Source organism: Centroberyx affinis, unplaced genomic scaffold (genome assembly GCF_046629955.1).
Source record: "Centroberyx affinis isolate AG114_WGS23_722 - 3 ecotype Tasmania unplaced genomic scaffold, CSIRO-AGI_Caff_v1 ptg005062l_1, whole genome shotgun sequence".
Lineage (NCBI taxonomy): Eukaryota > Metazoa > Chordata > Actinopteri > Beryciformes > Berycidae > Centroberyx > Centroberyx affinis.
Window position 1 is genome coordinate 42,219 of NW_027282497.1, and position 18,680 is coordinate 60,898.

Here is an 18,680-nt window from a genome sequence, read left to right on the forward strand (position 1 = left end):
TGTGCCATTTTCCCACATAATTAAAATAAAGTGGTCTGAAAAGCATCTTACAAGGTATTCATTCCCACTATTACTGAAGGGTTATGGAGTTTTGTAAGCACTTATGTAAGTGTAATATTGCCCTCTGCTGGCTGTACTTGGTATGTGAAGGTACAGTGTCAACCAGACTGATGCAGTAGTCCGTCTGGTATTGTCATCAGAGAAAAAACACACACACACACACCATGGGACTCAAGGGCTTACAAAAACACTCCTTAAACACTTTCCACACAGGCCTTTAAATAATTTGCTCTGACCTAGTTTATCCTCATGTAACTGTATTTAAGCCATCTGTGTTTATTTTGCATTATTGGATTTTATTTGTTTGCAAAGCACTGTGTAACACTGTTTTGGTAAGTGTAGTGTAATTAAAGTGTATTATAATTATGTGTGAGATTAAAAATGAGCAGTAACCGGCAGTATGGAGATTTGAAGGCAGGAACTACGTGGATGAATCAGCTCCCCCCTGCAGCTGTACACGTCGATACTCCAGGAGCTATTTGATCATTTCAAATGCTTCCACTATCAGCCAAGTTGGGATTCAGCCTTAGTTACAGTTGTGCAGTCCAAATATTGAGGAAAAAGTGGTGCGTTTACTCTGCTACTGGTGCAGTCTGAAGAGACACAGACATTTAGCATCAGCTTCTGTCTTGGGACATTGCAACACGGCCAACAGCAAATTGAAGCTTCATGGGACTGTAAGGTCTCCAACAGCTGCCATTAAGAAGTCAAAAAATGAACCTTTAATGGCTCTTATCTGGAAAAGTAACAACAGACACAAACTGAGTTGCATCAGCCACTGGCTTGCTTTCATACAGTCTGATGACTTGGACATTACATTTGTGAATAGAACTAAAAAAAAAACAAACATACCACAATCAAAGTATTGCAAACTGTTTTATTCGTAGTAAATGAAAAGTGTGCCATTCAGTGAGTGGGAGAAAGAAAGGGCAGGGGAATGTGGGGCAGGGTAGATGTCTTTGGTCCATACTCTGGCGGAGGGATGTCAATGAATTGGTGGGAGACAAGAGAAGGCACTTAAGTTTACAGTTGTCTCAGACATTTTGAAAAGAAGGACATACGGTCTATTGGAAGAGTGAATCAACTAGATCCAAAGAAACCATATGCCTAACATGAATATCACATACAAAATGCCCCATGAGAGCACAAAATTATATAGCTACATATACGTATATACAGTAAGGAATCAGAAAAGAAAGTGGGGTGGGGAGGAGACAAGGTGAAGTGTTACTCTAGATTATCCCCTTTGGAAAACAATCACGAGAATTTAATTCTTTACAGGCCAAGGAAAGAAAAAAAAAAGGCAGCAACTTAAACAGGACGAAATTATTTCTTTGGCGATAACCTAATATTCCTACAGTTTGGAATGTAAAAAAACCCTGTTTGGTTGAAGTCAGACCGAGACAGAAACAGAATCCCCAATGAGAAAGCTTCTGGCTTTGAGTCTTGATCAAATAAGTCCAGGTGGAACTGAATATGAATTGCTTGCCCCTCCAGCAAAAAACATTCAATCAATTGTAACTGGAACTTAGGCCACTTTACACAAGCAGAGGAGAAACAATTCGTACAATTTCCCCAACAGCTTCAGTCAACAAAAACATCTTTGTGTTACAACCAATTCCTCATGTATGCAAGCACAGAAGCCAATAGATACCAATTTATCTGACTTACAATATGTACTTGCAGTATATTTAGACTGCAACCAAGTAAGTCCTATAATAGTCTACAAAATTCAGCAGCATTATTGCTGGAATAAAGATGTTTACCCCCCCCCCCCCCCAAAAAAAAAATAAAATAAAAAAAAATCTACTCACAAACACATAAGTGTTTGGGTCTCAAAACTAACACTACCAGCTTACTTCCAACCAGGAAACCCACGAGAAAACAAAACGGGGGCAGAGCGTAAACACATACCAAGTTTTTTCAATTAATTTTTTCCCCATAGTCGTCTTGCTCTTGAGGGACGACGACACGGTACGAAGAAGATGCGGCAATAATGTAATGATTGGTTTTACGCTATAGCCTTGCAGCTCCACATACACACCTATATTAACTACAAGGAGATGAGGAATCACCAGGGGTCCCTGTCCCTAAATAAGAGCCTCCTGCAAGAAACAGACTGCGAACAGGCCATGTCAAAAGGTTCAGCAATGAGGTTTTCGCCAGCTTTTTGTTCACATATTGTGGACACTACAAAAGAGACTTAACCCCAACAACAGCCTCCATGCATCAAGACTTGGCAGCCATAGAAAAGAACTGTGAATCTATGGAACCTACCAAAGCATTCATCAGTTTGATAAATTTTACTTTTACAGGTTAGGATAAAGTGAAAAGTGAACATATATACGGGGGAACAAAGATCCTACGCCTTACCACTCAGCAATGTGTGTATGTCACACGTCTGCTCTACAAGTACCATCTGTTTAGAAAGCCGTCATGATGCCGACAGCCATGTTTCTAGAAAGGCAAATGTGAAGTCTCTCTGTGACTAAAGGCAAGCATTTTATTTATATGCCGTTTATGTGCATATAACAACAACAACAGAAGAACACAAAGAATGAACTGGGCGTATGGCAAAATCCATCTGTCTAGATTTCCAAGACAAACAAAGAAACATGTGGACAGTGTTTCCTTTCTCACGAGCCTTAATAAGCAATGTCAATTAACAATATTCTACAAAAAAGTAATGAGCCCTCTCTTAATTATACAATAATGGACAACAAGCGAAGAAAAGCTGCAACCACAATAACCCCATTGACCTGTGGGAGGGCAATACGTCACCGTCTTAGGTAATATTTGAAGAGTCAAATTCTGTGGCCACAGAGTTACTCCCAAACGCACCTAATTCCAAGGGTTATGATGAGTTCAACTGTTTGCAGCAGCCATATGAAAAGCTCTGATTTATAGTTTGATATGTCTACTTAAGGATAGTCTGTAGTGTTGATTGCATGTCTGTTCTCTCGATGACAAAAATCCCCTTTAATGCAAATAACTACCGGTGCACTTTCAATGTAGGTTCTAAGGTGAGGGAACTGAAATGAATCTGGGAGACAAATAAAGAAATTGCATTCGAGGTGCGAATCAGAGAGCTGAAACAAACCAGAGCAGAAATAGAAAGTACCAAGAAATTCAACTTCAATAGTGCACAAACTGATTCCGGTAATCACGTCAACAGCCTCTGAACAAAAATCAACCCCAGACTCATTAACTGGTTTCTCTGAAGCAGTCCAAAAAAAATTAATAAACAGAGACTGACAACAGCATAGCGATGAGATCTCTCAAAAGGGGGCTAAAGATAGAAGCTGCTACCTTAAGAGGAATGGGAGAAATGCATCTAAATAGCTAATGCAAAAGGAAGAGAAAGCACAGAACAGTGAGAGCTTTTCAAGTTTGGAGGATGAATGGATCAATGTAGAGGTGGCACTACAGCTCAACTGACAAAAATATGTAAACTTGTATTCTATTCTTCATTGAAAGGAGTTAGTAGGGAGGGAAAGAGTATAGGGCACTGGGAGGGGAGTGCGAGGGTTAGTAGATGGGTTTGACAGAGCGACGGAGTTTCCGATGTCAAGGGCAGTGTGTCCGCGGAGGCCTTTGGGGCAGCCCGTTGTGAGAGGGTCGGTCTGGGCGGTTGTAGGAGGAGGATGTAGAGGAATGGGGGGGACCTCTCGAGCTGTTGGAGTACTGTGAAGCGGGACCGTCGCCCTGACTCCCGTGACCCTGGTAACGGTAATTGCCGCGGGACGGGTTCCTGTCATGGTAGGAACCGCCATTATACCGCTGACCACCGGAGTGATAACCCTGTCCTTGGAAAGTACGCCGGTTGCCTTGGAAAATCTGAAGGGAGGATTAAAATTAGTCAGTCAGCCCTAAAAAAAATGGCCACACCCATGATAAAAAAACATCTATATCTCTGAACTGTGAAACCATTTTATGGTTTGAATGTTCGACAAGCTACACGTGTACGACTGCTTCTCGGACTGACCTGTTTGGTTGGCGGAGGGCGGGTTTCGTTGCCGATGTTTTGGGACTGGGGGGGAGGTGGGGTTTCCAACAGCCCTGGGCTGGTGACAGAGGAGGAAGTGGAGCTGCAGCGAGAGCGATTTGAGTAGCCCGTCCGTGGGTGGTACACTGTAAAGCATATGACAACAGTACAACCGGTTTAGATTCATGAGAATTCTCAATATTATAACCAAACATCTTTATGCCCCAGTGGCAACATTGAGTACCTTAGTCTAAAACCATGTGGTAGCAATTCATTACTACAGGGTGCCTTGGGTACATCTGTCATATTGAACATATGATGTTATTATCATAAACAAAACAACTAATGTAATGTAGGTATCCTAGTTCATGTATCCTAAGAGTATGTATCCTAATTTAGCACATTTCATTTATTCAATTTGCTGAATTAGCATCACTCAAGTCAGGCTATGTGTGGCCTGTGGTCTAAAACAAAAAAAAAAAAAAAAAAGTCTCCAAAAATGATTAATGTGTACAAGGTGGCAAACTCTAGGGTCTTTTTCCAAAAGTGTCTGCCTATTTCCTTCATGAAAAGTTGGCAGACAACCTGACCTTTTGGTGAGTGAGATAATTAGCTTTCGCCACTTGACTGTTGTGTAACGAGGGGTGCTCATTATAATAACTTGCTTATTAGTCACCGTCAGTGTACTTCCAACTCCCTGACAAATTGCTTTTCTTGCTGGCATGCTCAGTCGTGACACGATAAATTGTAGCCAATAATTGATATGCTTGCTCTCTTGTGTTTGGGGATGGGATGGAGGAGGATGGGAGGAGGTGGGCAATTTCCCCTGATCAGAAGTAGCAGTGTTGGGATGAGGGGCATTTTTCAGAAGCTTTAACACCAATGACAAAGACAGAGAGAGAAGTTAATCAACAGGATTCTGTACCTGATCCAAAACCTGTGATGCTCGTCTTCAACGGTTCAAGATCAAATGTAAATCTCACAGCTTTCCCAAGGTCTTCATCATATTTCCGTTCGCTCACAAAGTGCTGAAAAAGAAAGATATAATCAATGATCATTATCACAAGCCTTCACCAAAATGCAATAGGTAAATGTATCTCATAAAAACATAATTTGTAATTTCTTTCAATGCTACTGTTGGCTCACCTTAGAATCTGCTAGCTAGCTAGACATTAGTTTATAACATGCTTTTAAATGTGGCCAAAAGTTCCCTGCATGCTTGGAAAATCTTAAAATGTGTGCCTCTAAGGTTAGAAATGACTGACTGCCTGTCTGTCTTGAGCAGGCTGCTGGTTGTCTTTTTAGCTTGACAATTAACATCCATCTTACATTTAGTCAACTGGGACAAAAAAGTACTGGGTCAGATATTCTGAGAAGCATTAGTGTTGTGAATGTACCTTAATGTCCGCGCGCAGTTCAGACAGCTGGTCCTCAGACATGGATGCTGATTTGTCTGTCAGTCGCCTGAGCTCCTCTGCTCTCTTCTGTCGGCAATCCAAAATGGCCACTGAAACACAGTTGCAAAATGTGAGGTTTTACAGATTTGAAATTGTATTCGAATCAGACAACACACAAAAAGCTGACGCAGACCTACAATACGTTTCATAATGTTAGGACAACACATTTTTTCCATATTTTGGCACCGTTTCTTATTTCTTTGGATTTAAATGACATTGATTTTTGCACACTCTGTCACTTTTAGGAAACAAACAACAAGAGCTACAACCTATGTTGTAAAATAAAGTAATCATTTACTATGCAGTTAAAAAAAACTTAAAGTGCGATGACTTTCACAAGTCTACCAGCTTACAAGTGATGTTTACACCACACTCTTGATATCTCCGATGTTCCTCACAGCCTTCTTTCATTTTGATGTATTCCTTTGAGAATTCAGCTATGGGCTATACTTGGCTTGAAAACACTCTGGTGAAGTACAAAGTACGGCTCCCTAAACAGCTACAGGTAAACAAGGGATTTCAAGCCAGCTTCAAATCACGTTGTTCTGCAAACAGCCTTGGAAGAGTACTGAAAATTAGATGAATGTGCTAAAATTTAGGCATGTAGGTAATTGACTCAGACTTATAGGTCACTGCACATTGAGCATGTTTCAGTACAAAATTACTATGCAACTGAATAGAATTTGAAGCTGTCCAAAATAACTTTGGCATACTGAAATAAAGGGACCATGTTCAAAGAGTCTATAGTTGGCAAAATAATGAACAAAGCTGACAATTTGACGTTCTATGCACTCTAGGACATATTTTTTGATGAAGTGTTGCAATTTACTTTTTTGGTGTACCCACTTGCCCTTAACCTGCCTGTAGTTTACTACTTCAATTGATTTCCTCTGTTTAATGACTTCCGACACCCCCCAAAGTAGGGCTGGGCGATATGGTTGAAATCAATATCACGATAATCATAAGGATTTTTCTATATCAATATATATCACGATATGGTTCATGTATGCAAAATCATGTTAAATAATCAAATTAATGTTCATCTCATTGAACCAAATGGTAATGTTAGCTGTGATGTCAAACAAAACAAAAATATTCAAATAATATTCCTACCATACCTCATTTTATGAGAGTTTTTAAGTAAAATTTGCTTGTCATCATCAATTTAGACAGCAGAAATGTGTGTCACGATATTAAAATATCTTCATATCATCACGATATGATTCCACTGAAAGACGATAAACGATAATATTGTATTATCGCCCAGCCCTACCCCAAAGAAAGGGCCTGAACTTGTTGCTTTCAGTCAAAGGTAGGCATATTACTAGTTTGCCCCTTACTCAAAACGCAGCATGCCTTGTGGCTGCATTGCATTATGGACTATTGGGGCTACTGTCGGGGAGAAACTGACATCTCTGCCTCTTCTAGAATCGATTTCTCGCTCTATTATTGTTGAACATTGGTGCAAAATGGTGAGAGAATAGAAATAAGCCTTGACCTTTGATTCTGAGGGGCTGACACCAAAACATTTTTGCATTTTTCTGTCTGCACTCGAAGACATCTAGATGTGATGTCACTTTGTCTACATTTGACCAGTTATCCACAGGAATAAAAAAAATATACCACCCAACAACAAAATGGGCCCAGAAATACAAGGTACATTGCTAAATGCCAGTGTTTAAGTTGGATTTTTCCTTTAATTTTGTAGCCATTAAGTCATTTCACATACAAAATAATAAGACTATGGAGCAAAGGCATAAAACATAATTTTGGAACTTAATATATGTTACTTGGCATCAACTACCTTACCAGCTAAATACCACAGTGAGGATCAAAGACCCCAGCATATCCTGGATTCTACATATCAATATTCTGAACATCCTCTGAATATTGGTACCAGACAAATAGTGTAGATAAATCACTCTTCAGCTTCAGAGATTTATTTGTGTATCAGTTACTAAATCTTCCTTCCCAGAGAGAAAAAGGTAAAAAAAACAAAACCAAAAAAGGAAATCCATCAGTTAACACAGATATAAAGCAGGGGAAGAGATTACTGGAAGAGACCGGCAAATTTGGAGGAATGCTGGCTTTTGTAATGTCAAAGAAGTACTAGAGAGTTCCCTCTCTTTCCTCCCAATTCCCCACACACCTTGCACAAAGACAGCATTGAGTCTCCCTTGACACCTGACACTATTCACTTTTTCCAGACCTAGAACACACAACACTCTACACTGGGAGGACAGAATAAGGGAGAATGGCCTACTTGTACAAATATGTAGTCTTGCTCTGTCATGTTACACATACACACACGCACACGCAGGTATGCTCTAGGTATAGCAGGACCCTAAGGGCACCACAGCAGTTTTTAAGAACACTTGTTCTTGCTGTTCCACAACGGTCCTTTTTATTACCCTTCCGGAAATGATTTAGGTCAGATTCTCCAAGGCCCTGAGTCAGGTGATCAGATTATGTTTAGTATACTAGTGGCTCCTGGGTGGCATGAGTCAAGCAGGGGAGTTTGATTGAGTCCAAATAGGCTACTTGAAAATGTTGTACTTACTGGCCTCGGCTTTGACTTTGTCCATTTCTGCCAGCAGAGTCACTTCTCTGTCCATTAGACTAGAAGGAAAGAGAGGAAAGAAAACAGAGGGGGGTTGTTTTTCTTTACTTCTCAAGATAAGATATATTGTGCACTTTGACTTTGCACTGTGACAACAAAACAATCAAAAGAGATGACTGCTAAAGAATTTGGGGTGAGCAATATAGCAGCTGCACTGAATGACCATGTAAAACATCACATGCAATACAACAGGCATAATGCTACGCTGGAGCTAAAATATAGAACAGTCTGTTTCGTAAGATATGCAAACCTCTATCTCAGTGTCATCATGTAGAGCAAAGGTAAAATAAATGCCCTTTGATTCACTGATAGGACATTGGAACCTTTAAAATACATTTCCCACACTGCTTTGGTAAACTTGCAACAAACTGATGTGCAAACATAATGGGACACAAAAGTGCTCCAATATACGTCACCGTGCTCCAATATACGTCACCAATCAACATGCATCAAATATTTTATCACCCAAAACAGAATTCAAATATTTAATGACCAGAGGCAGATTTGAAAAAATAATACAACAAACTAGAAATAACCGCCTCGCAGTTGTATGCCTCCGCCAACAAGTCAAGGTGCAGTTACATGTCTGTCCAGACTCATAAAATATATGTAGTGAAGACTATGAAGGAATTTAATAAAAGGTGTTAAGTGTATTTTTTGGCGAAATGGGAGTTATCACTATATTGACATGAATGATTCCAGTGAATAATTTCCAGTGAGAAACATGCTGTCTTCACTTAGAGACTATTTTTACAGAGGAGTACAGAGAACTGATAGAGAGCTTCGTCACATGGTGCAACGACAATCACCTGAAGCTCAATATCAGCAAAACCAATGAGCTTGTGGTGGACTACCAGAGGAACAGGAGGCCCCCTGTCCTGGTTGCCGTCTTTTGTGAGGTCACAGTGACCTTGACCACCAAATTCTAATCAGTTCATCCTTGAGTCCAAGTGGACATTTGTGCCAAATTTGAAGAAATTCCCTCAAGGCGTTCCTGAGATATCGCGTTCATGAGAATGGGACGGACGGACAGACGGACAACCCGAAAACATAATGCCTCCGGCCACAGCTGTCGCCAGCACGGAGGCATAAAAAACAAACAACAACACACAAATTGATGTTTAATTACCAGCTCTGGAGCTCAGCAAATGTCTGCTTCATCCTCTTGATTGAAGAGTCCATCTCATCCTTGACCACCATCCTGTAGCGAGTCAGAGAGGCGGTGCATCTCTGCAGGTCTTTCACAGAGCGGTCAATGTTGGGAGCTGAGGGGTAGACATGATTAGAGATTTACTAAAGCATACATGGCTGAAGGTTAGTAACTATTTCAGTGGAGAAGTCCAGTGACAGATAGTTTGTCCCAGGTTAAGTTTTACCTGTGCCTGGGTGGTGGCTCACAGTACGTTATCAAAAATAACAGTCAGCATTCTTATTTCAAACTACAGGCACAACTACATATTCTGGACAAGAGGTATAGGTGTCTAACCCATCTTCTTGATTCCTGAAGATCCATGATGGCTGTCATCACTGCCGAGTGGTAAGGAGGATGTGGAGGGATGGGAGTTTGAGCTTGGCCTGTGTCGGTTCTTACCGCCTCTGGGACCCTGGTGATTCCTCCTTCCTTGTTGAGAGATGGGACTCGGGGCACTACTTTGACTTTCTGCTTCTGCACCTGTGAGGAGACAGATTACCATGTACCATCTACCCACACTAAAGCAGCTAGACTCCTCAACTTAACCTGATTTGACAAGACTGGGATTGTACTCAAACTTAACTTTTCAGTCCTTCCTCAATTCCTTCGGCTCTTGCTATAACTGTCTTAATCACTAAACACTTTGAGGGTGAAGAGTTGCGGTTACCAGTAGTTTCTGATGTTGCAGGTTCAGAGTCCAGCTCGGCTGCATCCAGAGAGGCAGAGTCCAACTGTTCGCTCAGAGAATCCAGTGACTCTCCGTCCATTACTGACCCATTGGCATGGAAACCATTCACCTCATCCTTGCTCGCCACAGGTGATGTGGCCTCAGGTGGAGCAGGTTCTGCTGCGGGCTCTGGCTGGGGCTTGGGCTTCTTTTTCTTCTTGGGCTGAAAATGGGGTTATCAAAGTCAAACTACTTTCTTCAATAGCCTCTCTTTACTTATGTATATCCTGTTCTCTGCTGTGGCAAGGACCCAAGTTCCCACATAGGGACACTTAAAGTTTCATTTAATCTAAAACTGAAATAAAACATGGCCATTCAAATGTTTTGACACTTATACCACAACAGTATTACATAAGTAAAAAGGTGTTTAACCATAGTTTCCAATGAATGAAAAGGCAATCTGAAAATCAATGTAAAAAAAAAGTACAGCCAAGTTTTAAATGATTTAAAATTTAGGTTGACATCAATATGCTTCCTCCACCTGGAGAGAATAGAGAGACAGGTTCCTTAGTTTGCATTACCTTCTTTTTTCCAGTAACATTCCACTCCTTCAGGATCTCAACTGCACTGCCTGAGGTGTAAAGCAAACAATGATGAAGAGCGTACTCAATGACAGACAACATATTTCTGGTGGTGACTAGTCAAAGCCTTGCTTGTGCTGCACAGGATTTAAAAGCTTTGAACACCTTTCTCATTATTTGACTTCCCTAAGGCATTGTTTACCTAACCCAAAATTAAAGAATAGAGCAGTCTGACGTATGGGGACAGCCTTCGTTCTATAATTAAACCCTTGAAAACGAAAGGCTCATGAATGACGCCATTCAGTCGTCTGAATGATGCAAAGCATGGCATGTATGGAAAAAAAAAAAGTTCAGGGTCACGAAAACCACAGGTTATGAGGAGCTGCATGCCAAGAACACAGATTTGACTTGAATGCGGCAAACCAGCAACAGGGTTCATTCAGTGACTTTCAAGTCATTGTTTGGTGGCATTCAAAGACTCAAAATTGGCATGTTTTTGGGTAAGAGATAGGGATGTGCGCGATTAGTCGACTAGTCGTTTAAACGTTTCTACCCTCACTAATCGGCACCAGAAATACTAGTCGGTTAAACTAATTATTAATAATGTACGCCGCTTAACTGATGCGTCTAAGATGTTACGCAGCCACCTGCCACTAGCTGGGACTGCAGCCCCAGCAGGCGGTTATGCCCGGACGTAAAGGTGGAAAGTGGGACCGGACAGAGATGACATCTCCAGCGCGGTTTGGCAGTATTTTGATCTAGAAAAAGAAAATAAGTTTGTAAACCTGTATCTCACCTAACGAAGATCCACTTGTGTGGTGGTGCGGGAAGACGCGACGCTTTCCAAAACTATGCCGGCTTCAAGTCACTATCTCTGTGTGCCTGCAACATCTGTTCCAGCTGAGAGTTTTTTCAGCTGCTGGACTTATTGTTAATAGACTGAGGTCTCGCCTTTCACCCGAACATGTTGACATGTTGATTTCGCTGAACAAAAATGTTTCGTCAGTCGAGTAAGTAGGCCTACCACGTTGTGTGTGTGTGTGTGTGTGTGTGTGTGTGTACCTGCTGTTTGAAGCTGATTACCAACAGCACGCCGTTGTTGAAAAGCCTAATAATCTAATGTCACGTCAATCAGTAGGCCTAATTGTTATTTTTTTGTAGGCCTATTATTGGTAGTTTTTCTGATGACAGATTATTATTTTTTTATATTTTTTATTATTATTTTAAATGTTATTTGTTAACTTTTATTTAGTGAGTTGTCATGTCGTTTGTAATGTACAACGTTCATAATAAACGGCGCAAAGTGCCACAGTTATTGAAGAATATTAACGGTTTCAAATGGCTCTTAAATACATGCAATATTTTTTCGGACAACGTTTCAACCTTATAGATTAAATTGTTAATTTTGGACTGTTTTCTGAGTGTTTTCTTACTTTTAGACTAGTCGACTAGTCTACATTTAAATTTTCGTTAAATCGACAGGGAAATTAGTCGTTAGGAACATCCCTAGTAAGAGATGACACTGCTCAGAATTAGACATCATAGAGGCCTCATGTATTACGCATGATCTTGTTAAAACCGAGAACTCGTGGTGAAATTCTTAATTTTAAAACTGCTATATCAACACAAATATCCATCAGAGGGTTTTCCTGTTGATCCTAGGACAGAGAGAAATTATGAATTTGGGTGCTATATTTTAATATAAAAAAATCAAGTTCTTTCAAGGCTATCCACTCATTTTTAAAAACTTTGAAAGGTCTTATTTTATTTTTCTCACATCCAAAAACTTTTTCAAGGCCCGTGGGAACACTGTGGCAAGGTACTCTGGGTAAAAAACAGCAGGATTGTGGTAAAAGTAGGGTATTTCTTGAAGTAGGCAAATCATGTGCATCACATAATACTAGCAGACATGATATAGGCTACCACTGTCAGATAATTTTTACGTCATTTTTGTCTGCACAGTCCAATTATCACTGTGATCAAGGCAATGCCGTACTATAGGGAGATTTTGCCCATTCTTGAGGTCAAACGTTGTGACATCCCCATACCTTCTAAGAAAGCTTGGACGGCCTTGTCGACGCAGTTCTCAAAATGCTGTAACACCAGAACAATCTCATTGTTGCTTTTGTTGGGGACAACTGCCCTGACAGCACTGATCTGGAAAAAAAATAAAGAAAGCGTAAGAGGAACAGGTTTCTACATAAATGTCACTGATACAGCATCGTCTCAAATAACACTGAGATATTTCAACATTTAAAATAGCACTTGGCTTAAGGACACAATACTGTAAGTCAATATTGTCTTCTTGCCTATATACTATAAAGCTGAATATACACAGCCAATAACAATGTTTTTTGTAGAGCCCGTTTCAGTTTTTGCAAACAGAGGAAGACACAGCTGCATACCAGCAGCTCCACTGCATAAAAAGAGCATATAGATTTGATAATTAGAATAAAAACCTTTTGACAGCATAGGTTTCCTGTCACTCTTGCCTGGACAGCTGTTCATAACTCAGATCACCATTTTCCATTACAGAAAACAATCTACTTTCAATGTATCCTTTACTTTCAATGTAAATGTGCTTAAGAACATGGGAAAACAAACACATTAACAAAAACAAAAAGGCCTGCTGTGAAAATGTTATGACACCATGGTAAACGTCTGAGGTGTCCCATTTTTCTCAAGTTGTTCCATTATTGCTTAACAGACTTTAAAGAGGACGAGGCTCTTCCTCAGACTGCATTACGGTATACAATGGCGCCAAGTCACTCTTCATGAATGTGGTCCTTTTCATGGGATTTCATGGTTATCGAAAAGTATTAAGCTATTAAACATCTAAATAATTGGAAAAGATGGTATATGGACACTGATGTATCAAGTTAAGAATAACCCAAGATTAGCACTCACAACATTGCATTCTGCTTCAACAGTATTATGGCTGCGGCTCAAACTCTGACAACCTACCCTCTCATGTTTACCGATGCCGAAAACCGTCTCACTGGGAAATTGCTTAGGCTAAGTGCTGTGAAGTGTCCACACCTAACGAAACTAAATTTCAAGGCTCGGGAGCGAGTCAAACTACCCAACTGCTCAGAGTAGGCCTACGCCTTCCAATAGAGCTCAAGTTGTGTTATACACTGGAGCTCATGAATAGTGCCAAATGCTACCCCATTTGAGAACACTGGAGGCAGATTAGGAGTCCATGATAGTGCTCAAATTTTTTTTTTTCTTTCCACCTTAAGCCTTCCCTGAGAAATAGCACGCTCTCTGTGCAAGTATTGTGTAGTCTATTTACTTCTTACCTTCTCCTTCATCCTCTCAAATGTTCCACCCTGGGACATGACCATTTTTGAGTGAGTGTCAAACACCACCCCAGAGGCATCTGGGGAAAAAGAACAACAAAAAGGACACTCCATTTTCTGTTGGGCCTCGAGTCCTATTTGCAAACCACTGTGGCACATCATTTGCAAAACAAAACACCCACCACACATCATCACTTCAGGACACTGGCTGGCAATTTCCTGGACAGAGTAGTTTTCAACAGACTAAGCCTGCGATTCTAAATCATTTTACAATGGCAGATCTACTCTTGTGAAACTATTTGTCTTTATCTCCAAAGTCTACATTTGAATAGGCATGTTTCATGTAAGCATATTTGTCTAAATCACTAAATCAAAGAAACCTCTCAACACTGGTTGATAAATAATTTGAAAATAGCTTACATATGTTTGCTGTAGGGATGTTCATATTTGATAAAACATTATACATGGTGGGGAGATAAAGAGGCTAGGGATCACCATGCATTGTGCTGTGGAGGTGGTAGGAGGCTGCACACTAACAAGGAATTTGGACACAGCCACTTCAGCTATCACCAGGCGTAGAGAGCACTTATGAAAACAAACACAAGTTGATCTATGTCATGAATTGACAGACATTTGGCCTAGACCCATGTCTGACCAAATGGCATGGGATATAGGCTAGACAATACATCTGTCCCCAAACAGTCTGGGATATGCATCAAATATGAACCAGTAGCAACCCCAATAGAGCCTACAAAATTGTGAGTCTTTCAAAAAGAACTCAGCAAATCTAGGGTTTATGCATCAGAGGAAGCAGAATAGCAGTTCATTCAAGACATGTTCAGTGAGATCAGAAACAGCTGAGTTACAGTAAAAAAACAAAACGTGGCATTCTTAACAAATTGCTAGAGGAAATTTATTTTTCGAGAATGACAAACAACCCCTACAGCTGAAAATGAAGAGGTGGAGTAGAGTCCAAAGTTAATTAATGGCCATTTTTAAAGACAGACATAAAATGCTGGGCCCTTGTAAAGGTGGCTTTTCCATGAATCCATGAATGTAGGTTAATGTCACTGTAAATGTCCAAGTAAAACTCATAATTTTCTTTTATTAGTATTGAGGTCTATTAGGCCATGCTTGCAATTTTCAGACTATTCCATTAGATTCCATGTGAAAACAGCCATGCACACATTCATTTGTGAAATAATTTAACACTATGATCTACTTGAAAGTTAGACCTCTTGCTGGCCAAACACAATATCTACTCAAATATTCTGAAATCAATGGCAAAATCTGTGCGTGTGTGTTTACAAAAACAAAATCTTGATAAAGCAAATACATACCCCTTTGGCTGTTTTTCTTTGCCATGTTGTCTGTTGCTACTCCACACAGAAGTATCTGATAAATGCTTCGTTGTATAGCTCTTCAAGTCAGTAATGATCACTAACCTTTCAAATACTCAGTTTAAACCGGTATAAAGACTCTAAGTGTAGTAATTTTCCCTCTGAGTTTTCTCTCTTAGACCAGATGCCAACAAAGCTCACAGCTGGCAGAAGGAGGGGTTGGAACAAGGGAGGTCAGATCAGGCTTCCACCACTTAGGCCAAGATTCAAGTTTTCTTCTTGGTTCTCCGCAAAAATGATCCAATTCTGGGAGGGAAAGAAGAGGAAAAAAGTAGGCTGTGTTAGGAGAATTAGTGATGAGAAAAGGCTTCAAGTCTAGACCACAATGTTTTGAGTGTCAAAGTGTGGGTATATAAACTGTACAGTCAGAGTTATTGGTATTAGTCATGCTGTATAAAGCAGAAATGTAGAGATGCCATTTGTCTACCTTCTTAAAATGTGAAAATAGAAATGATGCACATGAACTGAAATCCATTTCCTAAAATATGAATGAAAAACAGATTTCTATAAATTACTGTCTGTCTGGCACATCATTCTGGACAATCTGCACTTAATTTTGTCCTTGGCAGCAACAACGCATTTTAGTTTGGGAAAAAAAAAGTGGGCCTACATACTAACACATCTTTGAAGGGTATTCCTTTTTTCTCAGTTCCTAAAGTCTGTAGGAGTGGTGGGTGATAATGTTTTGAGGGCTACATGGAGAATTGAAGTCTGAAGAAGAGCAGTGTGCTCAAAACGTCATTGTAGTGCCAATAAAGCAACAAAAAGGGAGCTACAGTGTGCGGACTTTCCTTGCTAGATATACATGGAGAATTCACCATGCTATCACAGACTAGAAACTTGTTATGACTGTGATGGTTATTGCAAATCCAAACATTTGAAGCTCTGATAGAGTATTGAAATAGACTTGACCAAGAACCACCTCAAATAAGTTGAATTTTCATATACTAGAGAGACTCAATTTGCAGCAACGGATAGTAATCTATAAGATCTAATCAAGTAATAACTGATATCGTAGAAATGTCTCTGGAGGGGACAATAAAGGTAGGGGTATCTCCAATTGTCCAATGTGCATTTAGACATTGTTTGGAAGTTTTTTCCAAACTCTTGCATCATAAAGTCTCTGATCAATTGAATCAGTGAAACCATATGGAATCCAGCTATTTTGAAATCTGAGTAGGCTACTACAAATGAACGGCCAAAATACTTCTCGAAACGTAATAATGTCGGGATTCCCACATGACTAGCCAGCTAAACAGGTAAAACTTTCTGGACATGCCTCATTCATTCTCTCTCCTTGGATACAGCTTGCTTGCAACCATACAAGCAGGCAGCATATTTATCCTGCTGTAGCCATCTACCCTCACAGGTTATTTCTTGACAAGCAGTAGTGCATCAGAATAGATTTCTCCTGACATGACTTTCAATTGAAAAATCTATTGACAGATAAAACAGAACTTGTATTTTGAAAAGTCGGCATTCTGTAGCTGGAAAAGTAACATTTGCAAGTTTATGATAAAAATTTGGTTTGTCCTGGGTATGGTGGGATTGCCTAAATGGCTCTAGGCAATACTGCTATAAAAAGGGCCTTAATCAGATGGGTACAACTTCTTATGGAGGTTGGCATCATCCTGTTAGGATCTACTGCACCATCAATACTCTGCTGGTACAGCTGCCTTATCCAAATCCACTTTAATTATGCCCCTGCTAGTCTTTAAAAAGCTTGAACACCACCTTCGGCAAACTGGACTCATTTTTATGGGCCAGCTGTTTCCCCCTTTAGGTTTCTCTTTCTGACCCAGGTGCTGGAGAAAAGGAAACTTAAAACTATACAAACCCACACCCTTTTGATTAGGTCTTCGCATGCCACAGCCCTGCACTGCGTTCCACCACACCTTTGCACACGTCAAACTCACATACGCACAGTCAACAAGTGACACTGGACTGGCCAATCATGCAAGGATTAAGATGCATTATGTTTATCAAGAGGGATGGTGCTTGAATCTTCAAGTAGGCCAGGTGCACTTGGTGTTGATTGATGCAAACTACCGGATAAATGCCAGGCAAGCACTCAAACAAAATAGCTGACTAAAAAGTTTTGGTGTAAATTGAACAGGTCTACTTGACAGAAAATGGAAAAGAGGTCACAGAAGGGGTGGCATGTGTGACATAACCAGGTGAAAACCTAGATGCTCCCTTGTCACTGACCCACAAAAAAAGTAACTGGTTACAATCAATCTCAATCCTCAGCCAAGGCTGCAGGCTGATTACCAATAATCATGGAGGTCAAATTTCAGTCTAGTTGGAGAGATGTTTGTTATCATCACTACCTCTTGCACGCCGACATACTTGAAGCGAGCAGCAAAGTATTTCACATTTTAGTCTCTGTTCATACTCTTTAACTTTAGCTATATTACTTGCTCTAGATTTGAAAACTAAACGGTTCAAACAAGTAACGTTAAGCTGTAAGAGATAGTGATCCTTGACATCACTAGCCGTTGCTTAGCTAGCATCACCATAGTACACTCATTCAACTCCAGTGTTATTAGGCTCTTTACAAAAACCATATTAGACTTGGGATTTTAATGTTAGACAGCTGTTGGTGCAAAAAACAAAAAAAACCCAAAATGGCCAACGTTACATATAATTTCAGAAATAGTTAGGTAACGTAGCATTATGGGATTTACGACGCACTGGTCATAAAACAGCTGACGATAGCTAGCTATCTTAACTATTACCTAAACACCGCTGTTAACGTTACTTAACATTAGCTACGAAATATAATAAACGTAAAATGTTTATCTGACATATTTTAACTTCATAGGGCCAAGTAAATGCAACTTCCACAATGAGGGTCTCGCTTCCCGTCTTTCATTGCCAAGCAACTCATTTCGCGTATTTGGCTGTGGTCCGGACTGGGTTACGTTAGCTTGCTAACGTTACCTATCAGGGTAGCCTTGCAGTGCCAAACGTTATTGATAACGTTAATTTGGTATTAACGTTATATTTTCACAACATCAATGGCAACGACTTAACGCTCTATACAATATCAACGTCTACTTTTTAACTGTTGAGTACAGCCATAGCTATCTAGTAGCCAGCAGATTTCTTAGCATTTATTAATCAATGCCCTGTTGTAACGCTAGCCAGTCGTTTAACGTACCGTTGGCTACTAATCTCTGACGTTAGATAGCCCAGCTACCAAGCTAGCATAAACGCATCTGCCTTTTGGGTCGATAATTAGTTCTGCATGTTGGTAACGAAACAGTATTTAATACGTACTTCGTGCTGGCGATTAAATTGAACGGTAGATTCTGGAAACGGGTTACCTCAGCTCCTACCGCCAGTCGTCTTTTCAGGGAGTGATGTTATAGCGCTAAATCGTCTGCTGTGGGCATATTTTCCTCAATCAGACT

At 40.2% G+C, this 18,680-nt stretch overlaps 1 protein-coding gene across 2 annotated transcripts; it reads right to left on the minus strand.

The window, feature by feature from the left end:
* Positions 1–1,872: 1,872 nt before the first annotated feature.
* On the minus strand, positions 1,873–18,651 carry spats2 (spermatogenesis associated serine rich 2). 2 transcript variants are annotated; one of them, XM_071545865.1, is made up of 13 exons: positions 18,547–18,651; positions 15,205–15,510; positions 13,865–13,944; positions 12,611–12,719; positions 10,563–10,612; positions 9,982–10,204; positions 9,609–9,794; positions 9,252–9,387; positions 8,063–8,121; positions 5,443–5,552; positions 4,971–5,073; positions 4,046–4,191; positions 1,873–3,897 (listed from the first exon to the last, which is right to left on the minus strand). In XM_071545865.1, the coding sequence occupies exons 2-13, from the start codon at positions 15,227–15,229 to the stop codon at positions 3,628–3,630; spliced, it is 1,497 nt and encodes a 498-aa protein (XP_071401966.1). In that variant the 5' UTR covers positions 15,230–15,510; positions 18,547–18,651; the 3' UTR covers positions 1,873–3,627. The 2 variants fall into 2 exon arrangements, with proteins under 2 accessions (XP_071401966.1, XP_071401967.1); XM_071545866.1 differs by having other exon boundaries at positions 18,594–18,617.
* Between the last annotated feature and the right edge of the window lie 29 nt (positions 18,652–18,680).